General features: G+C 49.3%; 8 protein-coding genes across 8 annotated transcripts; 3 read left to right on the top strand and 5 right to left on the bottom strand.

The window, feature by feature from the left end:
* Positions 1-178: 178 nt before the first annotated feature.
* Positions 179-2172, bottom strand: N7503_007795 (putative GABA permease (Uga4); the record flags this gene model as incomplete). Its single annotated transcript, XM_057067342.1, has 8 exons — positions 179-375; positions 426-810; positions 857-943; positions 996-1528; positions 1581-1728; positions 1786-1833; positions 1888-2033; positions 2082-2172. The coding sequence occupies 8 exons, from the start codon at positions 2170-2172 to the stop codon at positions 179-181; spliced, it is 1635 nt and encodes a 544-aa protein (XP_056921023.1).
* A 1215-nt stretch (positions 2173-3387) lies between these two features.
* On the bottom strand, positions 3388-4424 carry N7503_007794 (uncharacterized protein; the record flags this gene model as incomplete). The annotated part of the gene is made up of 3 exons (XM_057067341.1): positions 3388-3695; positions 3749-4049; positions 4098-4424. 3 exons carry the CDS (start codon positions 4422-4424, stop codon positions 3388-3390), a joined length of 936 nt encoding a protein of 311 aa, XP_056921022.1.
* A 2112-nt stretch (positions 4425-6536) lies between these two features.
* On the top strand, positions 6537-7784 carry fhpA (flavohemoprotein; the record flags this gene model as incomplete). The annotated part of the gene is made up of 1 exon (XM_057067340.1): positions 6537-7784. The coding sequence occupies one exon, from the start codon at positions 6537-6539 to the stop codon at positions 7782-7784; it is 1248 nt and encodes a 415-aa protein (XP_056921021.1).
* Positions 7785-8102: 318 nt separating this feature from the next.
* N7503_007792 (uncharacterized protein) lies at positions 8103-9082 on the top strand (the record flags this gene model as incomplete). Its single annotated transcript, XM_057067339.1, has 2 exons — positions 8103-8360; positions 8417-9082. The coding sequence occupies 2 exons, from the start codon at positions 8103-8105 to the stop codon at positions 9080-9082; spliced, it is 924 nt and encodes a 307-aa protein (XP_056921020.1).
* Positions 9083-9233: 151 nt separating this feature from the next.
* N7503_007791 (uncharacterized protein) lies at positions 9234-9812 on the bottom strand (the record flags this gene model as incomplete). Its single annotated transcript, XM_057067338.1, has 3 exons — positions 9234-9550; positions 9600-9647; positions 9701-9812. 3 exons carry the CDS (start codon positions 9810-9812, stop codon positions 9234-9236), a joined length of 477 nt encoding a protein of 158 aa, XP_056921019.1.
* A 1947-nt stretch (positions 9813-11759) lies between these two features.
* On the bottom strand, positions 11760-12674 carry N7503_007790 (uncharacterized protein; the record flags this gene model as incomplete). The annotated part of the gene is made up of 2 exons (XM_057067337.1): positions 11760-12299; positions 12363-12674. 2 exons carry the CDS (start codon positions 12672-12674, stop codon positions 11760-11762), a joined length of 852 nt encoding a protein of 283 aa, XP_056921018.1.
* A 3351-nt stretch (positions 12675-16025) lies between these two features.
* N7503_007789 (DUF4334 domain-containing protein) lies at positions 16026-16600 on the top strand (the record flags this gene model as incomplete). Its single annotated transcript, XM_057067336.1, has 3 exons — positions 16026-16033; positions 16094-16370; positions 16439-16600. 3 exons carry the CDS (start codon positions 16026-16028, stop codon positions 16598-16600), a joined length of 447 nt encoding a protein of 148 aa, XP_056921017.1.
* Positions 16601-16954: 354 nt separating this feature from the next.
* Positions 16955-25654, bottom strand: N7503_007788 (glycosyltransferase family 4 protein; the record flags this gene model as incomplete). Its single annotated transcript, XM_057067335.1, has 4 exons — positions 25517-25654; positions 25362-25451; positions 17693-25309; positions 16955-17638 (listed from the first exon to the last, which is right to left on the bottom strand). Exons 1-4 carry the CDS (start codon positions 25583-25585, stop codon positions 16955-16957), a joined length of 8460 nt encoding a protein of 2819 aa, XP_056921016.1. The 5' UTR covers positions 25586-25654.
* Positions 25655-25899: the final 245 nt, after the last annotated feature.

Below are 25899 nucleotides of genomic sequence, written 5' to 3'. Positions count from 1 at the left end.
TCCTTCAAGGCATTTGCCTATTTTCTCACATTGTGTTGCGATCTCATCCAGCTATGTATAGAAACGTCTTTACTAATAAAGGGTAAGAAGCTCGAAAAGCGCTGCATAGAACTGCCCAGGTGGGTGGTATGGGCCTCATATTACTGAATTTGTGCATCAGTCTTACTAATCCGAAAAATCACTCTTGTTTGTGGTCATTAGAAGCTTGCTGGAGATCGACAGGGGCGGGCATTGTGTTATCCGAGTCAACCGATCCACCCTCGTCGACAGTCATCTTCGGCCCTGTGTACCAATGTCGTGCGAAAATAAAATAATAGATCATACACCCAATCCAAACAAATCCATTAATTACAATCGTATAGTTCATATCGGAAGCTAGATGCAAGTTAGCCAAGACAACCTCAACCAATGATGAATTAACTTACGAGCTGGGTCAGGTCCTCCACTGGGAAACATGGACAAAACAACCCCAAAAACAAGGTAAACAACCGCGACCCACGCAATAGGCTTACTATACCGCCCTGTGTAAAATTCACCAGGACGGAACCGATCCTGCCCCCAAACCAAGCGGCAAAATATTGGCGTACCCCAAGATAAGTAGTTACTCGCAACGAAAAGCGAGAAGAGGGCGTTTGCAGCGGCGTTGTTGATCAGACACAGCAGTCCTAGAACCAAACACACTATCACCAGACCACAGACCATGCGAACGGGCTGGTACTGAATGCGATTGCTGACGTGGCGGAAGAAGGTAGAGAATGGCAGTGCGCCGTCACGGGAAAATGCCCATGCTTGGCGCGATGCGGCCACGATCTGGATCGTTAGATGATAGTAGCATTAGGGATTTATTGTAACGTACCAAGCTGAGACCAATGAGATATTGAATTATGCACAGGACAATCATGAAGCCTAGAGCTCCTTCTTTCCCTAGTGCATCGTAGTAGATCTGCGATAATCAGTAAAGAGCCAGGCCAAATCAACTGACGAAATTGTCTTACCTGCGCCATAGGCTGACCAAATTGAGTATTGATTGTCTGCGAGACATCAGGATTCATAGTAGCAGCCATTACACTCAATACCAAAAATCCAAGCACACAAGCTGACCCAGCAGAGAACATAATTCCGAGTGGTACAGCTTTGGCAGCATGCATCGCTTCTTCGCTCATATGCACACAAGAGTCGAAAGACCCAATAGACCAGATCGGAGCTAGCCATGCTAGCATAAAGGCCCATCCAGTTGGCCATGTCGTCTCATTATCAATATGACGAAACACGTAATTGCCCGAATTTAATGATCCGCCTCGCGTGATCTTGCCAACCGGTAACGCGATCACAGTGGCGATCACCAGCGCAATGTTGATGTAGATACAGAATGTCTGGATCTTCGGCATGATTCGCCCCATGAAAGAACCGGAGAATCCATGGATGAGGATCAATGCGACGTACATCGCGTAGATCTCACCGCGAGAAGCCGACCATGCGCCATCGCGCGCGATGCTAACACAGGAAATGATCATGAGAGCGAGGGTATCTACACATTGCGTTAACAATAATAGATAGACATCATTTCATGCTATACTCACAGTCCACAGAACAGATCCCACCAATCAAGCCAAGCGTATTACTATATCCAATCAAAAAGCTCAAAGGACTTTTATATTTCGGGCCGGCGAAATAATGAGTCCACCAATATAGACCTCCAGCCGTAGGCATGGCAGATGCAAGATCAGACTAGACAATATTAGTCCGTCACATTTTCACGTGAACGAGCACCTGTAAGAAACTCACCATTGCAAGTCCAACAATGAAAATAAAGATACTCGCCGTAAACCACCCCTGTACTACCATCAGTACACCACATCACGCGACTTTGATTCAATTTCCTCATACCCAAACCATGCCGACCGGGCCCGCAGGTAGCGAAAACGCGATAGTGGAAGCGATAGAAGGTACCAGTCCCATAATACTAAACGCGATCGCAAAAACATGGGGCGTGGAATACTGTCGACGCAATTCCTGCTTATACCCCATTTTCGCTGACTAGTTAGTAGCGATCGGTTTACATTAGAACGCCAAGAGCCTACCTAGGAGGGCGGAATCGCCCGTGTCGCTAGCACTTGGCACGTTAGAGACTGCCGCCTCTGCGTCGTGCGCTGAATCCCGAGAAGCGTCCATAGCTAGAGGTTAAACGTGGTCTGCATGCGGAGCGGACATGGTGGGGAGGCTCTGCCCTTAAGAGTAATTGGTGTGACACAGTAGATCTTGGTTGCTTACAGGCTATTATGGGTCCATAATATGCGCAGGGGTGACTTGATTATGGATCTGCATATTCTCTGTTTAGCGAGAGCTAAATTGGGGATCAGTTCCATTGTTCTTGGGTTTTTCTTTTTCTTCATAAGCATTAACTACTATTATTCAAATGTCGCGATACGCATTGCTTTCCGTGAAGCTTGATGGTTGCTTATGTGCTTCAGGAGTTAAACTCGCGACGCGTCCCTACATTCAAATTCTCTTGAAGGGTTGGGAATTGGTGAACAAGTGGATCACGATGCGCGTCAGCAACCAATTCGACGCCCCTTTTTTGCATGATCCTTGGCGCAGGAACGTTCAACGCGAATAAGAATCGCTTTTTCACTTGAAACGCCTCGGCTGTTCTTGCCTGGAATTAATTTCCACCTGTTCTAATGCGGCATGATCTCACGCTGCATGAGCTTGCAACCCTGCTAGAGATAACCGGGTCTGCGCAATAGGACTGGAGCTCCCGCGCTGATCTTCCGCTCAATGATGTGGGCATATGTCTCTCCGCTAATGCTCTTGGCGGTCTTCTATTGGGTTCTATTGAGGGGTGCATATTAGAGCAATCCAATTCCAGCTTGTGGGTATCCTGCTGTTAACTCTGGATCCCAAGGTTACATTACATTAACTAGGAACGATTCGTTAGCTTAAAAACTTTGCTGAGCAATGCGCATTTGACCCAAATCTCAAAATTGTGGCCGATTACGCTGAGGCCCCCACGCCGGGACTTTATTTGCGCCACTTGGCTTTTGCGACCACTCGTTTACGTTTGGTGTACTCCGTGAATGTAGCACCATTCATACAGTGGAGATTAAGCTGCAACCGTGTATAATAATGTCCGATCGTAAGTTTTCACTATTATATAAGTAATGACTAATTTTCATATCTTCGTACTCATGTCACCCAAGCCATGCTTATACACAATCGGTATGAACTTGTATACACCAAGGCTAACTGTGTACGCCTTGTCCCGCTCCGATATCCACAAATGGTATTATATCCAAACTAACCATAGTATGCTCTACTTCAACTCAGAACCTCAATAGAAAATCGAGCCTCCAACGAGACCCATCAACCCAGTCTCCAGTGATGAGATCAAACCGCCTCCTCAGGAGGAGTGTTCTCAGTCAAAGGTGATTCTGGACCGTGAACCTGGTCCGTAACAGTGTTCTCCGACTTGGCTCCTGATGCCTTCCGCGCAGCTTCCCACTCATTATAATCCTGGCCAGGGTTGATCTTCTCCCAGCGGACCCAGCACAGCAGATGATAGAATCCAGAAGCGAGGAGAGAGCCCAGGAGCGGTCCGACCCAGTAGATCCAGTGGTATCCGGGGAAACTGCGATTGATCACGTCGGGGCCGAGGGATCGAGCGGGATTGAGGGATCCACCGGTATAGTAGTCACCTAGAAAAATAACATGAGCAAAAAGCTGTGTATACCATAGGTAAAGAACTTACCAATCATCTCCGCCACGAAGAAAGTCAGACCAATACCGACTGGGGCCAAGTAAGTCGACTTGTGCTTGACGACTGCTAGCATGATAATCACCAAAACCAGCTGTGCAGTGAGGAACATCTCAATGAACAGGCCCTGCGAGATAGAAGCACCACCACCAAGCCGGGTAGCACAATTCAGTGGACCTGGGAAGAGAGCGCTAACAACACCCGCCGATGCAATGCCGCCGACCAACTGAGCCGGGAAGACAAACAACCCGCGAAGCGCGGGCATACCACCCGTAAGGCAAAGAGCGAGCGTAACCTAAAACCATCAGCCCGGAACAAAGCATCACACCGATTCCTTCCTTACCGCAGGGTTAAACAATCCACCAGTAACACGGAAGAACGCCCACACATTGACCGTCAATGAGAAACCGAAACACAGCGCCGAGTAAAGCAGATTGGAAGTATTCGGATACGACCCAGGAGCAGGCATAGGTGTATTTGAAACTTGAGTTCCTGCAAAAGAGAAGAACAAGAACAAGAATGTGCCGACGAATTCACCCAAAACACACAGCAAGTTGTATCGCATCGTTTCCGGAAGCTGCAGCATAGGAAGCTGTCCACGAGACCCGGCACCATTCGGACCGGCCAACGTGGACGCCTCCGAAATCTGACGCCTGTGAAGGAACTTCATCTTGCCTCGGAGCTTAAGCTGAGCTTGTCGAGAACAGAATTCTAGTCGAGTTGAGTCAATTGAATAGAAATCCGGCAGCTATGATACCGGTCTATCAACCTTTCAGACTCAATTCGTACCTCAGGGTTTTATGTACTATGTACTCCCAGTCACAAGACGTCACGAAACCCCTGCACGAGGACCACAATTGGAATCCATGTATCATCGACCGCGCCATGAGCCAGGGCTCGCAGCTTCAATTACTATCAAATAGACTTTTAGACCTAAATTCTTCCTATTATTGGGATACTAACTTGTAGAGAAGATGTTTTGACTAGGTAATATGTCCGCAGTGATGAGGTCACGAGTGTAGGCAATCCATGTTTGTATAGATCTAGATCCCCGGGAACTCGTGTGGGCGGGAATCTCCGACCGGCCGAAAACGGATGAACCGGATTGTCCAGACTTGACAGTCACTGGGATTCTGGAATGACAGATGTGTATCGGTAATCTCCGTGATTGGTTGGATTGGCTTATCGTTTTTTGTATACCCACATCAAGGGCTCATCGACTGTGAGTAAACTTCGTTCATGTTTTTGTATTAATAGGAGATTACTTCCCACATTTCACCCAACAAAGATTATCTCTCATAATTGCAATGGAACTGAAATTTTCGCGACCAGACCTTCAGATTGTTTTTCAAAATGGACTGGTGAAGTAGTAGAGCAAGAATGAGGAAGTCAGGTTAGAGAATGAGAAGCAGGAGCTGTTGAACAAAAGCCATCTCATCGAATTGCAAAATCCCAAGATTTATTCTCAATCACTTGAATTTGAAGTTTCTACATTACTCCCGCTCAAGCTTGTCCATGACTACGTATAGCATCAGATTAACTTAACTTTACCTCCCGTTGCAATTGATTGAAAATTTAAGGTTTGCAGCTCCGTGCGATATTTTCACGTTCCTCCGGGGTCGTTCTTTATTTAGCATCGATCCAAAGGCTCTGAATCATAGGACATGATTCCAGTCCACTAGCATCGCTCTATACGAGTAAGGGTCCGACCCAGTAAATAAAGACCAATATTTTATTGTAACCCCCCAGTTGGTAAGAATAATTGGATCGCTCTTTGCCGTCGGACGCCATACACAGCCAGGGTTAGCTCGGCACCCATGATGCATATTAATTCAATGATCATGATTGGAGAAGGCGACAAAATAAAGCCTAGAATTACCGACATGGTCCCTTCCTAAACATTGTCGTGTGGGCTGACCGGGCGGAGTTGGCGCGTGACAAGGTGTGGCGAGCTTTACCATAGAAATGTGCTAAGGGGCTACCGGCGATAACATGGGTCTTCATTTTGAGAGTTTCTATCTACATGAACTATGAAAAGGTACCGTGTCCCTTCAGTCTTCAGTCTTATCGCTTGTACTCTATAGCCGGATGATCGGCGCTTTGACACCTGGTCATCAACCTTATCATAGCCGGGGGCGGTAGACTTGAACCTTGCATAGTACTTGTGAATATAATTCGAATTATGAATGCTCTATATATCAATGTAAGTGGCAATCCTTGACAGAATATTTCAGTTAAACCCGAAGACTTTTCGTGCTCCGCAACGAACGAAACCTTCGCCGAGAAAACTCCAGATCTAAAGCCGAGATCCAGCAAATGTCACGGATGTACAGTGACGGCTGCAGTCTCACAGCCACGGCTATTTACCGGACGCCTGCTTGGTTTTCCGAGTCCGCGGAAATATCTAATCTTCTTTCACGAAATAGTCTCTAGTACCTAGTATCTGACATAAGAAAATTCTGTTAGCCCTGTGAACTGCCAAAGCCACTCGGAACAATCCAACCACCGTTGGACCCGCTTATCTGTCCGCGGAGATGCTTGCTTCTCATGAGATCCCGTCGCAACCGCTAATCCCGTACTTTCGACAATTCTAGAAGCGAAGTCCGATATTGCGCGTCGCTTGTAGATTGACCGGTTTTTATAGGATCGTTGGGTGGAGATAAATAGCTAGCTGCCCGCCCTGATCGGAATATCTTGCCTCACAAATTCTATTGAACAAGCTTCGACATATACATTGCATAAAACTTATTCATATTTTGAGTTTTAACACTTCGAGCACATAATGGGATCCAATGCGGGTTTGACGTCAGACCAGGTGAAGCTTATCAAAGCGACAGTACCAGTCCTGGTCGCACACGGCGACACAATCACATCTGTCTTCTACGAAAATCTCATTCGCGAAAATCCCGACCTGAACAATGTCTTCAACACTCCCAACCAACGCAATGGGAAACAACCCCGCGCACTGGCCGGCGCCCTATTCGCATACGCCTCCAACATCGACAATCTCGGTGCATTGAGTCCAGCCGTGGAACTGATCTGCCAAAAACATGCCTCACTCTATATCCAGCCCGAATCCTACCAGGTCGTCGGCAAATATCTTCTTGAAGCGATGGGCCAAGTTCTCGGCGACGCACTCACTTCAGAAATCAAGGACGCCTGGGCAACAGCTTACTGGCAATTAGCCGATATCATGATCGGCCGCGAACACCAAATCTACGAGCAGAGCGAAGGATGGACTGATTGGCGCGAGTTCAAGATTTCCGACAAGATCAAGGAATCAGACGAGATTACCTCTTTCTATCTCGCTCCCGTCGATGGCAAGCCTCTGCCCACTTTCAAGCCCGGACAGTACATCTCAGTGCAGATTTACGTGCCGGAGTTGAAGCATCTGCAGCCTCGCCAATACTCACTCAGCGACAAGCCGAATCCGGATTATTACCGTATCAGTGTGAAGAAAGAGAAGGGCCTGAGTGCCGATGCCGATGCGTCCACTCATCCTGGTTACGTCTCCAACCTCCTTCACGATACTTTCAACAAGGGCGACACTATCAAGGTCTCGCACCCAGCTGGTGATTTCTTCCTCTCAACCGATGAGACTACCAACCCCGTTGTCCTGATCTCCGCCGGTGTGGGTCTCACGCCGCTCACATCAATTCTCAACACTTTGACCTCCAAGCCATCAGAGCGCAAACTCCACTTCATCCACGGCTCCAGGACATCAAGTGTGCGCGCTTTCAAAGAGCACGTCACATCGCTGACAGCGGCGTACCCCGACCTCCAGACTACTTTCTTCACCACTCAGCCCTCTGCAGCGGATAAGGAAGGTGTGGATTACACCTACGCGGGACGCGTGGATCTGAGCAAGCTCGCGTCAAAAGATTTATTCATCGAGAACCCGGCCACACAGTACTATATCTGCGGACCTGAGAAATTCATGACCGATATGGAAACCAGTTTGAAGACTCAGGGAGTCCAGGGTGACCGCATTAAGATGGAGCTCTTCGGTACTGGCGGTATTGCGCAGTAAGGGATGATGATGTTTAGGATTGGCGTTATAGATATACTCTCAGCTCGATATAATACCCGTGATTTACGAATGAAGAATTACATCAAAATCTAGATATTGATCATAAATGTTTCCCCACTCCAGGGGGATTTCCGAATTAATCATCTCGGGCTCCGCTTTAACCGACCGATCCCCTCCATTTATAAGCAATCGTCGTCGCACCAGCTCCTCAAGTCAATTTCCCATCTCCAAAGGGATTCATACGCGCATTAAAAAGTAAAGTATACCCATTTTGACACAGAGACACTCCCAAACACTCCACCTCAAATCTCGGAAACCATGTCCAAAATCGGAGTCTTCCCCGCCTCAGGTGGACTGGGATCCAGCATAGTGAACCACCTGCGCTCCCTAGTCCCAGCAACCGATCTCATTCTCATCGCAAGAAACCCTGCAAAACTGTCCGATGAGAAAGAGGCCGGCGCAACCATTCGCCAGGCGGACTACGATGACCCGGCAAGCCTTGACAACGCATTCGACGGCATCCAGACCTTGATGCTGATTTCGTATGCGTCTTTCGAGATCGATCATCGAGTAAAAGTAAGCATCTAAACTAAATCCTCACAATTATGACATAATGTTAATCTATCCGCTAGGCCCACCGACTAGCAATCAACAAGGCCATAAAAAGCGGAGTAAAGCACATCTTCTACTCATCTCTCGCTTTCGCAGGCCTCACAAACAAAAGTCTAGCACATGTTATGGGTGCACACCTTGCTACAGAGGAGTATCTATCCACAAAGCCTGAAATCAGCTACACGATTGTCCGCGAAGGAATATACACCGAGTCCTTCCCCATCTACACAGCATGGTTTGATCCACAGAACCCCGCTGATGAAATCACAATCCCGCACTCTGGGGATGGACCTGGTGTTGCGTGGGTTAAGCGGGATGAACTGGGTGAAGCTACTGCCAAGCTTATCGTTTCTTATGTCAAGGATTCTGCTGCATTTGGATATGTGAATAAGATGGTTTTGCTGTCTGGGCAGAGGGTTATTTCGCTGGCTGAAACAGTTCAGATCTTGGGGCGTGCGGTTGGGAAGAATGTAAGGATTCGGGAGATTTCTGTTGATGAGTATGCGAAGCTCCCGCATGAAGGGAAGCATACCTACCATAGAGTGGATTTGTCAAGGGAGTGGGCAACGGCGTGGGAGGCTATTAAAGATGGTGAGACTGCTGTTATTTCGCCTGCTATCGTTGAGATTTTAGGACGAGAGCCGGAGCAGTATGAGGATAGTATCAGGGATCTCATTGGATCTTAAGAGGAATAGGACATCCGTTGCGATGTCAATAATCAATACTGGTCATGTCTGTCACGGCCGGAAAGAGACGAATGTTAAATACAGGATATTATTATAAACAGTTGCGCTATTATACAAGCTCTCGAACCAATACAAGTGCAAAGCACATAATTTAGCAACCCTTGCACTCCTTGACGTACAGGTTGGCGGCCATGTACTCGGCGTTGTGAGAGCCGTACCAGTAGATCTCCTTAGCGGGGTTTGAGCCGTATCCGTCGACGGCGAAGTAAGCCTTGCCGCCGTGAGTGAAATAGCCCTTGTTGTTGACTCCGAAGCCAGTCATGTTGGCACCCTGGGGCATAGCACCGGAGTGGGGGCGGGTAAAGGCCAGGGGCTCGACCTCGTTGGGGATCATGTAGAGGCTCTGGAAGCCAGTGGGAGTCTCGTTCTTGGAGGTGAAAGAAACGTCGCCGGTGTTGCTGCTGCGGACTGTCATGCTGTTAGTGTTGCTCAACGTGACGTGGACGATAGAACTTACGGATAGCGATCTCGTGGGTAGTGGTGTTGGCACCGATCCAGAGGTTCTCTGTGGAATTGTTAGCCTTCGGTCGGACTGGTAGTTGGTTCGAGTTCACTCACGGCCATCAGTGAGAACGGTTTTTCCGCCATCAGCGACGAGGGTGAAGGCAGCAGGGAGGGAGGCGCTGACAGCGCTGGCCAGAGCGGCAACAGTAGCAATTGAGAACTTCATCTTGAATGTTGGTAGAAGAGGATAGGTAGATGAGATGATTGAATGTGGAAGACTGATGATGTCGAGGTATGGGTGCCGTTTATGGTCCTTTTATATTCTTCAGGGCTGAGATGTAGTGCCAAGTCATACTAAGACATCCCCACATATTGAGATCATAGTCTCGGGATCTGTTCCATTTGCAAATAAGGTAGACACGTTTTCTGGGACCTACCTGTTTATTCGGCGATCCCCCGGGGAAACTGAAACACGCCTTGCTTCCCTGGAGTTCTTCACGTATTTAACCGGTGGTGGTCGTGTTAGTACTTTTAATACGTCAAGGCGGGCGGATACACCAGTTCTATCTTGTACCAATTTAGTAGTCCCTGAGAATTTACATATATATGAATTAGAGATAGTACTAGGATCTGACTTCGAGCAGGAAACAGTGACGACCTTGAGACCCTGCATCATCCACGGAACAATTTAACCGAAGTGGAGCCGACTGGTTGGGGTAAAAGCCACTGCCGATCGGGTGGCTGCGGAACGGGTTCGGCGTATTTCCCTATTTGTCGTACTATTTTTGGTCGAAAATCTCTGAAAGAAGTTCAAATCATGGTGATCAACAGCCCGTTTACTATTGCTATGCTTTTTTCGGGACCTTTCTCTGTGAATTGAGGTTCTGTTCTGTCTTGGCCTTGGCTTTGCCCTCATCTTCGGGATCCTTCCGAGGCGGGCCAAGAGTAGCGTGGCTATGCTACATTTCCAAAAATTAGTAGGAATACATAGGTGTGAACCGTGGAAGCTGCGACGTGAATATGATGTAGAATAAAGAAACAAGACCGAAGGTTGTGTGGAATGACCTCGGGAGGAATAGGAGAAAGGAGAACCTCGGAAGAGGTCGTAAGAAAAGTTTCCTCTAGCTATACAATTACCCAAGTCCCGGCTACTTCAAGCTGCGGCAAAACCGTTGGGAAATTCGATAACTTTGCAGACCAGCCTTGCTCAGGTGCAATCTTGAAAGGTCAAAGGATAAAAGGGGTATGTTTGTTAATTAAGAGCTTGGCATTGCCGTTTGGCTTCAGATCGGCAAACGGCCCCTTAAATCTGCCCAGGTGCGCCGATCGAAGATGAATATCGTGAGAAGGATCTTACTGGAGATTGGGTTGCCGATAACCACTCGGGTCAGAATTAGAATGTCGTGCTATCTTCACTAGCTAGAGCTATTGACACTAGTGCTCTTACCAACCCCACTTGAAGCTATACGCATAGCATGCCGATCAATGCAGGTCTCTTACCATTTTACACCACTGAACTTCTATCTCGGACAAGGTAAAATTGACAGTGAGAGATTTAGATAACTTTAGATACTCAAGCGCTGCTCGATTGACAGGCAAACTCCTGCGAGTCCTATTTAGAAATTTAGAAACCCAAAACTCATCCGGGCGGCATTGGTATATATCTCCACTGAAGTCACTATATATTTCTACTTAAGGAGAACCTTAGGAGCAACCTTGGACCTCGGTAACACTGACCATTTCCAAATTAAGAGTGAAGGCCTTGAGATCCGGCCGAACTAACCTTGCCCAGGTGAAAAGTCTAATCAGACACGGAGAAATAGTCTGCATGGAAAGGAGAAATAGTACAGTATGATGATAATCATCCGAGTCTTGGCAATTACATTAATGCTAGAACACTATCGGAAAGCTTCCGACTCCTGTCGGCCATGTAAGGATATCGTATCCACAAAAACAGAAGACACTTTTGATGTAACCAGGACCCGATGAGGATGAGATGGGAGGACCATGTAAAAATACCAACGCCGAACCAACCAATTAGCCTTAATATAACCCAACTCCTGCAGCCGTAACGGATGTCGGCTCTAGGTATTCATCACGTCACGGTCATAAAAAGCCGAAGCCAATAAAACGCAAAGAAAAACAATAAAGCAAAGCATAATAGCGCATCCAATCACGAGCGTGATTGTTTGTGTCGCCACATGCTATTCGGAACCATATTCTGCTTTAGCAAAGCAAGTTCCTTATGCATAGCCTGATTCTCCTGCTGAATACTCTCAATGTAGGCGAGAGCATTAGTCAGAATCTCAGATTTCTTCAAAGATCCCGCACCAACGCGAGAAGTCTGCTTGTGAATACCAGCAGGCGAGATCGCCTTCTCTAGCGAAAGGAACTTAGTATTCATATTGGTGCGGTACCGCTTCTCGATGATGTTGTGGGCCGCGCGTTTGGCGGCATTCCGCACCTGTGGGTCCGGGCCGGTAGTGGAGTGATTGGAGTCTTGAGATAAGCTGCGTGTTTTGCGGGCGGATGTAGATTTCTCGCGAGGAGCGATGTATTCTTCAGCTTTGATTTCGGGACTTGAGGACCAGCGTGTTGATGAGTTCTGGGTCGAGGTTGAGCTGCGGGTTGTTGGTTTGGATTGTTTTTGAGTCGCCGGGGTCATGTCGATTGAGGGGCGCATTGACCAGGATTGATCGTCGCTGTCGAAGTCCTAATAGTACTTATGTTAGTATTATGTTTTTTGAATATCGGGGTGAGATACGAGGGTATTTACCGATGACATGGAAACGGTATCTTCGGTTGGCATGGTGAAGCCGTTGATGGCGGATGGGGTTCCAAATGGGTCCATGAATAGATCTTTCGTGTCGCTACTTGTCAAGCTATCGGCGAAATCGAAAGAGACAGGGTCCATATCGGCAGGAGTCAAGGAGAAGAGATCGATGGCGCTGTCATAGTTCCAATTGCCGAGAGTGTCGGACGCCTTGGAAGAAAACATGTCCATTGGACGAGACTGAGGGCTCAGCTCTTGACTGAGATATCTGTCGCCCATAGAAAGGTTGGATAATTGATTTCGGTTGAAGGCCATTTTTCAAAGTTGACAATGGCTGAATCAGGGGCTAAGAAAGAGGATATATAATATCCGTGCACAGGATGGGAAGTGGCGATAGATCGAGGAATCGGAAAATATAATCGAAAGTGCTGTGTTACCATGGAACAAAGTTCAGTTCCTATCGGCTGCAGGACCACTTATATATGAATATGATAGATCTTGACAGACCAGGGGGGGCCGCCCGACAGCCACGGATTACGACTTGGTGAACGGTAGCTCGACCGAGAGGGCAGCCGAGATTGACGTGATGTCAGACACTTCGCGCCCGTCGAGACCCTGCACGAAAACTACGAATCCACATCTTATCCACAACTAATCCACAGCTAGTAGTGCTCGGTGAGGTGTTGCCGAGATCACCTTAGCCAGTTCCACGGCCGGCTCCGAGAAAGATAGAGTGAAACCGTTGAAGAGCCAGCCATCAACAAGGCGAAGGTAAGCCTGTGGAGCCAACGGCGTAAGAACCAGTGGGTTGGGGCGCCAAGCTCTTTCCGGCCGAATGTCGGATCCGACAATTTATACACGTTTCATCTGTACTTTTGGTGTCGCTTGCGAGATGCTGCCCTCTAATTGATTCACAACAGGTAATCCCCTGGCGGAAAAAATCATATCCTGGTCTTCTAAGCCCTGTCAAATGCGTAGAACTTGCCTAGATCGTCTTAGCGTCGGCGATCTGCTGCTAGTGCACTCTGTCAGGCAAAGCATTACCTACCAGATGCAGTCCTAACTGCCATTGACATGTTACAGATTTTTCCCGCTGCAGCCATCCTAGGTACCTGAGGATATCTGCAGGAAACAAACAGGGGTAGATCATTGGAATGCTTGTTATGAAGAATTAATCGAGTTAATCCACGCTATTCACTATAAGCGAAGCCACCACCATCACCCTTCAAGGCCCGAGCAATGAATGATATCGAAAACAAGATTGTTTTCAGAATATATTGGGGGCTTCTCTCCAATCTTGGAAGCGAGCTCATGACGGCATTCAATTGAAGCGTGAAACAGGACTCCGGACTTCATCTCGCACGAGTCCAATTCCGATGTTTCAATCCCATGTGCCATATGCAATGCACAACGGACCTATGCCTAGCAGATGATACCGAGCAGACTAATTCCGAAAGTAATCTCAGTGGGGGACATTTAGAGAAGGAAAATTAGCGTGCGACCGCGGCCCCCGTTCCAGCCACTCCGGATGCCCACAATTCCCGCTTACACAACTTATTGCCTAGAAAGGATCTCCTTGCCACTTTAAGCCGTGGGGTGATTCGGATCGAATCTTTCCTTACTTTATCTTCGGGCTGAACCCGATGTTTACCGATTCATAACCTTGTCCGCGTGATACTTTGTTCGATAGCTTTTTAGACACGAAATGTAAACGGGATGCAATTGTTGTGTTGGGTCTCGGTGAACCATTCTGTGGTTGCGTCTCGGATCTACTTACCTTATGATGCGAGTTTTTCCCGTTAATTTCCACGGTCGAAAAGAGTCAATTATTTTCAAGTTCCGAGTCTCGTGATGCTACGTAGATAACCCAGGTTTGTTCATACATCGACATTGAACTCGATACTTCCCGTGAACCCGGCTCAGTGATGTTAAATGAATTATCCGTTAATATAGAACGTATGGAAAGATTAGGTAACAGATGGCTCTTCAGACCAGATTTTCGAGTATTACGTTTGTGGCAATGCAGATCAATCTCGAAGCTCCACAGCCAGGATCTACTCGCTAAGGAGGGCCTGGAGACCTGCCGAGATCGTTTCCGAGGCAAGTGGGGCTATGACGGTCTAATGCACGCTGACCGTTACGTTAATGTATCTTTAGCACTTAGTCTAGGTCGTCCGACGCGGCAAGCTGTCGGTCCGTGGTGGAGCCGTGAGATTCACGGGTCAAGACTGGATCTGACTGCCGATTCCTGACTTCCCCGGATTTCAGCTTCCGGAGCGGAATCTTACTCGGCAGCTAGATCCATTACCTATTTTTTGTCGATCCCTGAGAATGAGGGGGGATAAAATTTGAACCAGGATGTACCGGCGGATACAATTATAGCCCTGCTGACTGCCAGGTACGTGACTTGTAAATCAGGCATGGATACCGACCAGAAGGGTCTAAGGTCATTCAGATTATCCCTGGAATGTTATCCTGGTACGGAACATAGATTCAAGCGTGGTGCTAGTGCAAAATCTCATGATGTGATCATCTTCCTATAGATTCCGACGATTTCGGGAGTGTCCGTGGGCCCCTTTATCGTGCCTTGCGAGCCCGGAAATTTAATAAAACCTTGTTCATCCTCGTGCTCGGGACTGGCACACGAAATGAAGAATAGCTCCAAGTTCTCACATCATAAGATTTTTCAATTTTACTAGTGATTAGAAGTTGAGTTCACTTCTACGACCTCATGGCATACCTACGGCTTACATGAATGCCCGGCGGGTTTGATCCCTCATTGCCCAAGTTGAATTCTAAACATATGCCCACCAAAGTCCAACTCACAGACTAACCTTGGAATGACTTCACGGATCTTGAAGAGAGATGCCAGAAACTCCCCCGAAATCAATTCTATGACGAACTGACCAACAAGATTTAGGTCCCTGTAAGCCAGGCGGTGTAGCAAGTGGCTGATTCATCTTCTGCAGACCCTGTGACGCACTCGTGGCACCTAACCTTATCGCCGCTTGAACTCTGCATTGTCGTCATCAATCTGACGAATCGGACCCCCATCTAATTCAAATCTCAAGCTTTCTTCGGTCTTCTCCGCATACGTGATCATCTCAGCCACCGATGATACTTACCGAACCGGGCAAGCTGAACGCATCCCACTTCGTGTGGCAACCCCAGTCCCCAGTGGATCCGAACCAAACTTTCTTTCCATAAGGCTGGAGCTGTTCCACGGTTGGCGAGGGGAGAAAAGAAAGGGTACATGTGCTAGCTTATCGAGAGCAAGATGTCAATCGATATGGAAAAGGCAAATAGGCTATCGTGATGTGATGCCCCTATCCGGACACTGGTCATCTGCACGATTGCTCATTGAGGCACTATGTTGCCCATTGAGGCGCTATGATCGTCCAGATCCACATTAATGCCCCACCGTTCTCCTGGAAAGCGAATTACACGATAAAGTTTACATGAAGAGGACGATCAATATGTATGATCTGAACGAATAATATCCTCCTATTCATCCAATGACGCACATTGTGCTACATGATAGGGTTTCCCATTTTCAAGATCGGGGCTATAAATTGCTCGCGCGAAGTGGGATGTTTCGTTCCTGAACCATCCCGCCATACTCCCTTTTCCCAATCACATCTGGGAAACTACCCAAACAAACACAAAATGTCTATGTATGTTGGAAATTCAATTGAATAACTTAGCAGGGATACCGGCTAACACTTTACCCATAGCTCTCCCGAAGAAGAGTACGTGCAGCTCGTCGCTCGCAAGAACATTACAGAAAAAGAGTACCTCGCCGTTTTTGACAAGCTCAAGCCCGTTGCGCCCGAGAAATTCATGGGAAGCTGGAAGGGTGCAAATGTCAACTCCAACCACCCGACCGAGAAGAAACTCACCGACATGAACTGGGCCGGCAAGGATTTCAGATCTACCGAAGATGTTGATCCAATCATGATCACCAATGATGCGGGAGAACGCGTTTGGAACGAATCCTGGGGCCATGCCCGCGTGAGTCCAGTCGAAAATATCCATGCCGAGGATCCAATAATGGAAAATATACTGACAGCTTTGATTAGCTCCGCCAAATTGAATGGCGTGGTGTTTTGTCCACTGCTATGGTTTACGATGATTTCCCGATCATTGATTACTTCCGCCATGTCAATGATGACTTGTTGGCGGGTGCGATGGATGCCAAGACTGTCAAGGAGGGTACTTACTTTTTCTACTTGCACAAATAAATGAGCTTCGATGAACATTCGATCACGAATTTAATCTGCGGGTTATGTCGATATGAATAGAATGAATTGATTTTCGGTTATGACTGCCTCGGTGCCTGGCATAATGTGCTTTTCGCTCAAGGTTCATGTTCAACTGCTTGTCGGGGCTACTTAAATGTGGATTGTTACTCGTAATAGGTTCGATATGAGATAAATAATATTTTGGTGATGTGATGTAACTATCTTATAGACATTATTCTATGTGTACAACAAAACTCATGCCGAGATTATCGCAAGGCGGTATCAAAAACAAATACGCTATAAAACAAACACAAAAAATTAGGCAAAGAGATAGACATAAGGAAAGAGCAGGTATTAAGCCAAGTTCAGAGAATTCGGCGTTTGAGTCCCACTCGCCATGGATGCAGACCCAGACTGCCGGTAATCGCGGAACGCCCTCCAAGCCCTAGTGGAAATGGGGTGATACGACGAATCCGGAGTCTGAGGAAGAGTAGCTGTGCTCGAGAGATAAGAGGCCCGGAAAGAAGCAGGCTTCTTCTCCTTGATGAATATTCCACTGGAGGCATTAGAAGCAACCGCACTGCGAGCAATGTAGCTGTGACTCTGGTATTTACCAAGCCAAAGCATCTGCTCGTGTTCACGGAGGTAACGGTGACTGGAGAAGGAGTTGAGGACGTTGTCACGACCCTTCATTCCCAGTGCACGACGCTGATCCTGCTTCGCGTACATACGATCAGAGATGGCCTTGATTTCTTCGGGAGTGGGATGGAATTCAAGCTTGGGGACTAGATCTCCCTCCTTGTCTTCGGCGAATGGAGCCCACTGATCAAGCAGGGCCATAACGCGGATTTGAGCACGAGCGAGAGAGTCGTAATCGTTGGGTGCAACGACCTCCGAGAAACGTTTGCCTGTTGCTCTGTCTGTGACCACACAGAAGGAGGCGCCGACGTCTGTACAGACGACCGGGACACCGGTAAGAGCGGCTTCACCCATAGCCAACGGAAGACCCTCTGAGATGGAGGAGTTCATGAACAACCACTATTATTGCTTGTTAGTTATGAATTAAATATTAGTAGAGGAGGTGAAACTTACAGCATCCTGAAGGACAACCGACGGGTTACCGAGACCCTTGAGAATGACGTGCTCGCTGAGACCCTTGGAGGCGATAACTTCTTGACATTGCGAGGCGATGGCAGGAGCACGCTCCATATCTCCGTAAATGTGCAGCTGGTAATCCCGGAAGCCCCACTTGTTGACGATGAGATCTGTAGCCATGATGGCAGTCTTGATATCCTTGACGTAACGAACGTGAGACAACATGACACAAGTAGGTGTCTTGGTCTTAATCTTCTCGATAGGCTTGTATTTCTCCATGTTCGTAATACCGTTGACAACAGGGTCGATCTTGCGGGCGAAAGTGCGACGGTGCTGGAGGGCACCCTCGGCAGTTCCGAGCTCAACTTCCCAACCGGGGTTGAAGTACTCGGCGCAAGGAAGAACAACATCAGCGTGGTGCTCGATAAGAACACACGACAGATGACCAAGGGAGATGAGGGTGCTGTTGACGAAGGTGGAATCGAAGGACACAGCGGCGGAACAGAAGACGGTCATCTCACGGAAACTGATACAGTGATCCCAGACGTGGAGAGCACACTTGCGCTTGGCCTTGCACAGAACACCGTAGGTGGCACCTGTAAAGTGGTGGGAGACCTGGAAAACATCGGGGATTCTCTCGGGAACGGGGATAGAGAAGATGAATAGGTAGCGGTGCCACATGTCCAAGGCGTTATCAAGTTGTTGCAAGGAGGGGAGCTCAGCATCCCACCACTGGGAGGCGGGAATAGCATCATCAACGTCGTCCGAGAGCCAAAGCTGGCGCCAAGCCATCTTGACAGTATCGCTCATCCAAACATCGTTCCAGCTGCGACCGTGCTCAAAGTAGGCGTTCAAGTCAACTAGGGCGTTGGTAGCTTCCTCGATGTGGCGACGGGTCAGGTTGATTGTGCGGGCACAACGAACCAACTTGGTCAGAATAGGAATGAAGTGAGTCTCGATATCATTGACACGGGTAGCCTGGGCGCGTTCAACGACGGCGGAATCAAGGCAGTTTTGGAAAACACCGTGAGTAGGGTTGAGGAAATCCAGACCCCACTGAGGAAGGATAGTCAAAGACTGAACATTCCTCTCGATCTGGAACTTCGGAACACCGTAATCGTTGGCATTCTCGGAAAGAATGTGCCATCTGATACCGTTGAGATCGTTGATCATGTCGCGACGACAAGCAGAAACACCACCAGGCTCACAGGGCCAAGTAGCGGTATCCATAGCGAGAACGTGGAGCTGAGTATCAGTATCCTGGAGCTGGGTCGAGAGCGTGCGAGTATTGATTCTGGAGTCACCACCCTGTCCGAAGCTGGACAGATCGCTCATCTTGAATGCCATGAGAGTCCATGTACTGATATCGGGATCGATATCAACACGAGCGAGAATAGTATCGGCCTGGGCGTCAATGTAGTCTCCAGCCGCATCAAGGCGACCGAAGTCACGGTTGCGCCAGTAAGGAGCAAGGACACGGTCGGATCGGAGCAGAAGCTCATCAAGGAAAACGGTGGTCACGGCATCGAATTTCTTGCTGTTCTTCCAGGACTTCCAGAGGTGAGTACGGGAGCGCGATGTGGGAATAGGGCGGGCCTGGACGTTCAAGCGGAGCAAACGAGTCACGAAGTTGGATTCAAACGACTTGAAGAAGTACAGAGGATTGTCGTGCAAGAAACTACTCTTGGTGGGCTTGTCCAAGACGTGGAACCAATCCTCGCGGATCATGATCGGAGTTGGCACTTCCTCGCCGTTGAGTGTGGTCACGATAGTCGGGTGGAACTTGTGGTCGTAGGTCCATCGGGCGTGGTGCACATCGGATCCCTGGACGAAAGTAGCCTCGCTGACACGAGGGTAAGGGATCCACTTGTTCAGGCGCTCAGGTCGGTGGGGCGGAGGCATGCACCAGGAGACATTGATCCGGATGTGAGGGAATTGGTATTCACCCATCAGAAGCTCGTCGTCGAACTTGGCATCCTTTCGGAAGTGGTACTGGAATTTCACGGGGTTGACACCTTGCACGGCAGATCCGGAGACGATGTAACCACGGTCATCATACTGAATGACTTGGCCACCGAGCTCGCCTGAGGTACATTGTCGCTGAATGGGCAGCTTGGGAAGCTTCTTGCCATCGCCCTCTGGGTATTCGTAAGTGTAGTCATTGATGACCTCCTTGTTCTTGTACTCCTCGCGACGGCGGAGGATAACCTTGTCAGAGTAGGTGTTGATGGCAATCAGTTGTGACTGGTCCTCGGGCTCCTGGGCGTGGAGTCCAGAGTACTGGTACAGACGAGCAGTACGGTCAGGCAAAGGACGGTAGAAGCAAGTCATGGGCCCAGTAAGACTCTCGATGACGATGCGGTCCTTCTCAATGGTAGTTTTCCAGCCACCGGTAGCCTTGTAGAGGTCGGAAACGTTCTTGCGACCGTGAACCAGGACAAGAGGAATGAGTAGTCTCTGAAGGAGCTTGCAGAAAGACCACATTGAGTTGAGCAGGATTTGGATGGGGTAGGCGAAGATGATGGGCAGTCCTCGAAGAACATAGTTGAGCTCACGCTGGTACTCAGGATCGGCAACCAGACAAATGAAGGTGAACTTGACAACAAGGTTGATCTTGTAGAACAGGCTAATGAATGCGTTCTGGAAAGTCTCGGCGAATGGCAGGTTGGATGCGATGGGAGGGGGCAAGACACGGTCCACGGGCTTCTCGTAGGTCTTATCCATGAGCATTGGGTAGTCAGGGTATGTGTCATGCTCCATCCAGCGCTGGGCGAAGAAGTTGACAGAGAGCGAGATTCCAACGCCGACATTGTAGCGAGCAATGTAAGTGCAAACACCGTGGAGATCCTGAGCATTAGCACGAGCCTGAAGCCAGTTGAGCTCATCTGCCGCGATATGACCGGGGCGCCCTGAGGCACGGCGGACAAGAAGAGAGCGAGCACTCTCGGGGAGGTCGTCCCACTCAAGATCAGCATCAATACCAAGGAGAAGATGACGGAGGAAAGTAACGCGACCGTGGTTGGCGACACGCGCACATTCAGCCGGGTTACGCTCCAGTTGGTACTTGACACCTTCCGGCATGGACAGCTCAAAAGGATCGCGGTGCTCCATAACCAAGAGCTCAGACATCATCGAGTGATCGTGAGAGAGACCCAGTCTAGCTTGGGTGGTGGCCTGGACAACAGCTTCGGCAATAGTCTGGCAGTTACGGCGGATGTTGCTCGTCCAGTCCTGTCCTCCAAGACCAGGGCCAACAACAACGAAGATGCGAAGCTGATCACCAGTCAAGCAAGAGATGGCACGAATTCGCTGTTCCTTCTGGAGGAGGTGCTCGGAGGAAACAAACTCAACAATAGTTTGACCAGTCTCCCACAAACGCACGACCTCACTAACAAGGCTCTCGGCATCGGGGAAAGCAGCCTGTACTAGGAGCGAGCTCCTCCATCCAGCATTGGCAAGGATATTTTTCTTAACCTCAGATCCAGGGTGAGTAGACGCGTCAAGGCGGTAGCGGAACTCATCATCCAGAGAGCTGATGTGGTCAAAGGTCTGTGCCATGGTAGTCTGGGAGATATCCAAGTAGGGCTCGAGAGAACTGCAAGTGTAGGTTGAAGGAATTCCGACCTTGGTGGGTTCCAAGACCTTGGCCTTCTTGAATGGGGACAGACCAACATTTGCCTGAATCAAAGAGTAGATAGCGGCAGTCCATGTACCGGATGCAAGACCGATAACACTACTCCAGGTGAATGGAGGGAGACATACGTGCAGAAGCAAACCAGTGAGGAAACCAACGATAGATCCAAGGGTAAGGCAGCGAGCTGCTTCGGGACCAGTGAAAATACGGTTGTACTGGTAGAACAGAAGACCACTGTAAGCACCAATGTAGGCAACATACATGATAGTGGAGGTACGCTTATCCTCAAAGGCCCACATCAGAGCGAAGGTAATGGATGCACCCCAAATGTGGAGGAAGAAGAACTTTGTCAGGTTCGTCCAGTAGAGTCTCTCTCTGTCCTTCTGATTATGGGCCAAGACATCGCGCAAACCGTTCAAAGAGCCAATGGGCTCGGGGTTCCGTTTAGTGACCGCAATCCAGAGTGGCTGAGAGACGGCGTCAAGCATAACTGCACCAATGAGGTAGTATCCCAAGCCAAATCCGACAGATAGACGGAACTCAGCGCTCGAGGCGCTGGAAAGACCAACAAGTGCCTCACCAGTGAGTAGAGCAGTCCACTTATCAATCAAGGCAATGACGAAGTAGAGGATACCACACCAGACATCGGCACCAGTGTGACGCCAGTGGAGGAAGGCATTGTGCATCCGAATACCTTTCTGCATGTCTGCGATGGTATCCACAGCAGCCTTCAACTGCAAGTTCCAAGTGGGACTGTAGGGAAGGGGAATCTGAGTTCGCGAGTATCGACAGTACCAAACGAGCAGGAAAAGCGTAGAGTCGTAACCCTCTGCCATCTTGCGAATGAAATCATCGGTTGTAGCCTTCGACCAAACTTGACGCTTGCGCTCCTTGTTCACCTCATCAACCAGAGCCTGGCGAGGCACGGAAGACGAAGAAAGCTCTTTGAGCAAGGCCGGGCTGGGAGACGGCAGGGTCTTGACATACCAGTCTAAAACTTCACCGTCGGTGATCGTGGGAATGCTCAAGTACCAAGCGTTCCACTGAGAGATGACGCGACGCGCTCCCAGAAGGAGGGCGGTAACGAAGCAGCCAACAACACACAGGTAGATAACCGAATCATGGCCCACCCAGAGGGTAACCAGGGGAGAGATGAACAAGATCGGCACACACGAGATGATGACTGTTCGGCCAGACTGGAAGTTGAACCCAGGGAGCTGGTAAATGGACAGGACCGACAGGAGCATGAGGTAGGTGGACAGGAAGAAGAAGTAGAGAAAGAACAGGATACCTGCCGCAAAGCCGTGAATGCAGCCAAGGACGATGAAGGCAATGAAGCCACCGACGAATACAACAGCGAGACCAGCGATGAAGCGAGTCATGACGAACATACCCATTGCAGGGAAAGCCATTGCATACAGGTAGTATGTTCCACCGGAAGTAATCCAACTGCCGAATCCACCACAGACAAGAAGCGCAACCATGAGAGCGGTGGTAGCCAAGGTCTTGTCGATATCGCTCATGAAGGTAGTCAGGTATAATCCACGGCCCACGGTCGTCAACATAGTAATATCGATGAGGGCGGGAAGAGCAAAGATACCAAGGAAGGTAATACGGTAATACCAAGGGATGGAGATCTTGTCTCCCTCGGGGTTCAAGTCCATGTCCATGGAAGCATAAGCGGTCGGGATCTCAGTGAAGATCTCATCACGTCGAGTGGGCTGGTGAGTCTTGCAGTATTCGCGGTACCGAGCGGTAATAATCTTGCCGAGCTTCTTGGGAGTCATATCGAGGAACATCTCACAACGAGCACCAAGGGCATACATCTCGGCGAAACAGGCAGCCTGGACAGTGTGAAGGTTGGGGAGCGGGTTACGGTCGAGAACCTCAAGGTAGATCTCATCCAGGGAGACGCGGCGGAAAGCAGAGAAGACGGCAGTTGCGAGGATATCGACACCAGCATCGATTTGACCCTTCTGGATGATAGTTTGCATGACAAGTGCGAGCTGCTCAAGGGTGCGCGAGTCACGTCCCAGCAGCACCTCAGGCAAGCGAGCGTCAATTTCCATGAAAAGTTCCTTGGCAGCAATAGCGTCAGGAGCCCAGCAGCCTTGGTCATCGTAATAAGCCATGCGAGCGGCAACTAAATCCTCGCCTGAGGCTCTACCGCTCAAGTATTCACTAGAGCCGAGAGCGCGAATCTGACCAAGAGAAGGAACCTTGATAAGCTGGTGTTCAGTGCAGGCGCGAACATTTGAAGTCAAGTGCGCACAGTCCTTGCCCAGAGTGGTGGAAAGACGTCTCAACCAAAGCAAGGCCTCAGTAGGAGTAAGCTGCTGGATGTCGGCGACGATACGAGGAGAAAGGTTAGTCCACTTAGTGTGGAGAGCACCGTTGGCAGTAGCCAGAGCGATCTCAGCCATGAAACACTGGAAACGGGAGAATCCGCGGCTGGACATGTAGGTGTGGAGAATGGCACCGGTGCGACCCACCTCACACTTGCCGGAGAGGTAAATGTCGAGGGGACCGAAACCGGGAGTCTTGTCGTACATACCCCAAACCTGGGTCTCCATGCGAGTGCGGAAACCAGAGTGCAGTCCAGAGTAAAGGCGAATGCGATCGTTATCAGTACCTTCACAGGTGACGAGAAGATCCTTCAACTCTCCAGCGGCTTGAGATCCATCTCCTCCAAGCTCCTGCAACGCACGCAGCTCAGCAGCGATCTCGCGCAAAGCCTTGGGCTTGATTGGATCCAGAAGCTTGAGATCGCGAACCTGGCGTTGTGCCTGAAGGAGATCCTGAATGTCCTTGGCGGTGAGATCCAGACCCATCTGGAAACATCCCAGTCCGGTGTAGTCTTCGCCGTCAGGAGAGATCGAGAAGGGGTTGGTCATGTGGGGCTCATTCGGAGCGGCAAGCTGCAATTCATCGATAGTGACCAGTTGCTCGCTGACAACAGACTTGGGGCGAGGAGCGAACAGGGCGAGTTTAGTCTTAAGATCGGGCACGAACGATTCGAGAGAGTCGTACAACTCGTCGTTTCCGATAGCCGAGCTAGTAATATCCTCGTTCTGTCGCCAAATGTTGTGTGCTTCCAAGGTCGTCTCGTCCTTCATCCACATCAAGGCACCAATTGGCTCGTGTGAAACAGTCGTAGCAGCCGCAATAGTCGCATCGGTCAAGGCAGCCTTGGGGGCAATCCAGCTCATAGCACTGGTGTAGTTGCACCACTTGAAGCTGCGGTAGAGGACATCGTGTCTGATCTGAATACCATCGTCGACGGTATCCCACATCGCGAGGGTGGAGTCACCAATAGGCTTCTGAGCAGCAACGATACGCATAACAGTGCGCATCTTCTCCATGTGGTAGAAGTTGCATCGGTCGCCATCAGTTCGGATCGTTCCATTTCGGTAGATAACACCTCGGATCGGAGTCCAGTCAATTTCACGGCATTGCTTTTCGCCGATGTACTCCGTCGGGCCGAACTCCATCCAAACATCCAAACCGATACCGTTAATGAATTTCACAACCTCGTTCAAGACAACGGGCTGAAGATGAGCGTGAGAGTCGGCAAGTAGAACACCACTGAATTGAGCCTGCACATCCTGGGGACGCTTAAGGGTGTTCAGAGTGTCGTTCAGGACATGAATGGCGCGGATGACTTCATCGCGGTGCGAGCCGCTATCGGTAGCGACAAGTTTGCGAACATCCAGGCGAGCAAGGATGTCGGTGGAAGAGCAACCTTCAGCGAGAGCATCAAGAACACCGCTTTGGAGCGGGTCGAGGACAGTAACATCCCATTGGGACAAAAGGCGAGCTTGATCAGCGGTGGGTGGATTAGAGAAACTTCCAAGGTAAACACCGAAAGACTTTGGGGTCTGTCTATCGGATAGAGGCGTATATAATTTTTGAGTCTCTGTCTTTAGCTTTTCAATATACCGTGTTACCCCAGAAGGTACTTCTGAGAGTTCATGTCGTGCCTGAAAAGAGTCAGTTTCAACCACATGGATTTTTCGGGCCGATCGCACTTACGCGCCAATGCCGATAAGTCCACCGGCTGATACGGAAAATAATATAACAAGCACCAATAACGATTGTGGCAAGGAGACCAATAGCCAACACCTAAGATGAAAGTCAGTGAGGTTTGCAAGGAGGCAGGTACACCAGAGTTGAATTGAGTAACGTACCTTCTCCCACCAGGTGTTTGTCATTCGACTCCATCCTACCGCCTCCAGGCCCAAGTATTTGGGACCCATGTTGACAGTGAGTCAAGAATTAACGAGTGAACAAAGAAAGAAAGAAAAGGGTCTTGACCCCGTATTCAACTGAGGTCCCCGTCTGCTCTTCTAACAGCGGGGGAGAAAGTGGAATAAGTATATAAAAAACAAGGGCCATGCGCCACCAGGTCCTTGACACGTCTGGTCCACCGGCGAAAACCGATCAATCTCATGAATTGTAATCAAGTTACAAGAATAAGGAGACCGGATCCGAGAAGCTTGGGGGCGCCCACTGGCCAGGGGGCTCAATGCTGTCTCGGGTCCTGAGTCCAGTCGTGCTAGATTCATACTAG

Source organism: Penicillium pulvis (assembly GCF_028828015.1).
Source record: "Penicillium pulvis strain IBT 33274 chromosome Unknown contig_5_segment0_segment0, whole genome shotgun sequence".
In the NCBI taxonomy this organism is placed as follows: Eukaryota; Fungi; Ascomycota; class Eurotiomycetes; order Eurotiales; family Aspergillaceae; genus Penicillium; species Penicillium pulvis.
This window is presented reverse-complemented; position numbering and strand designations above follow the sequence as displayed.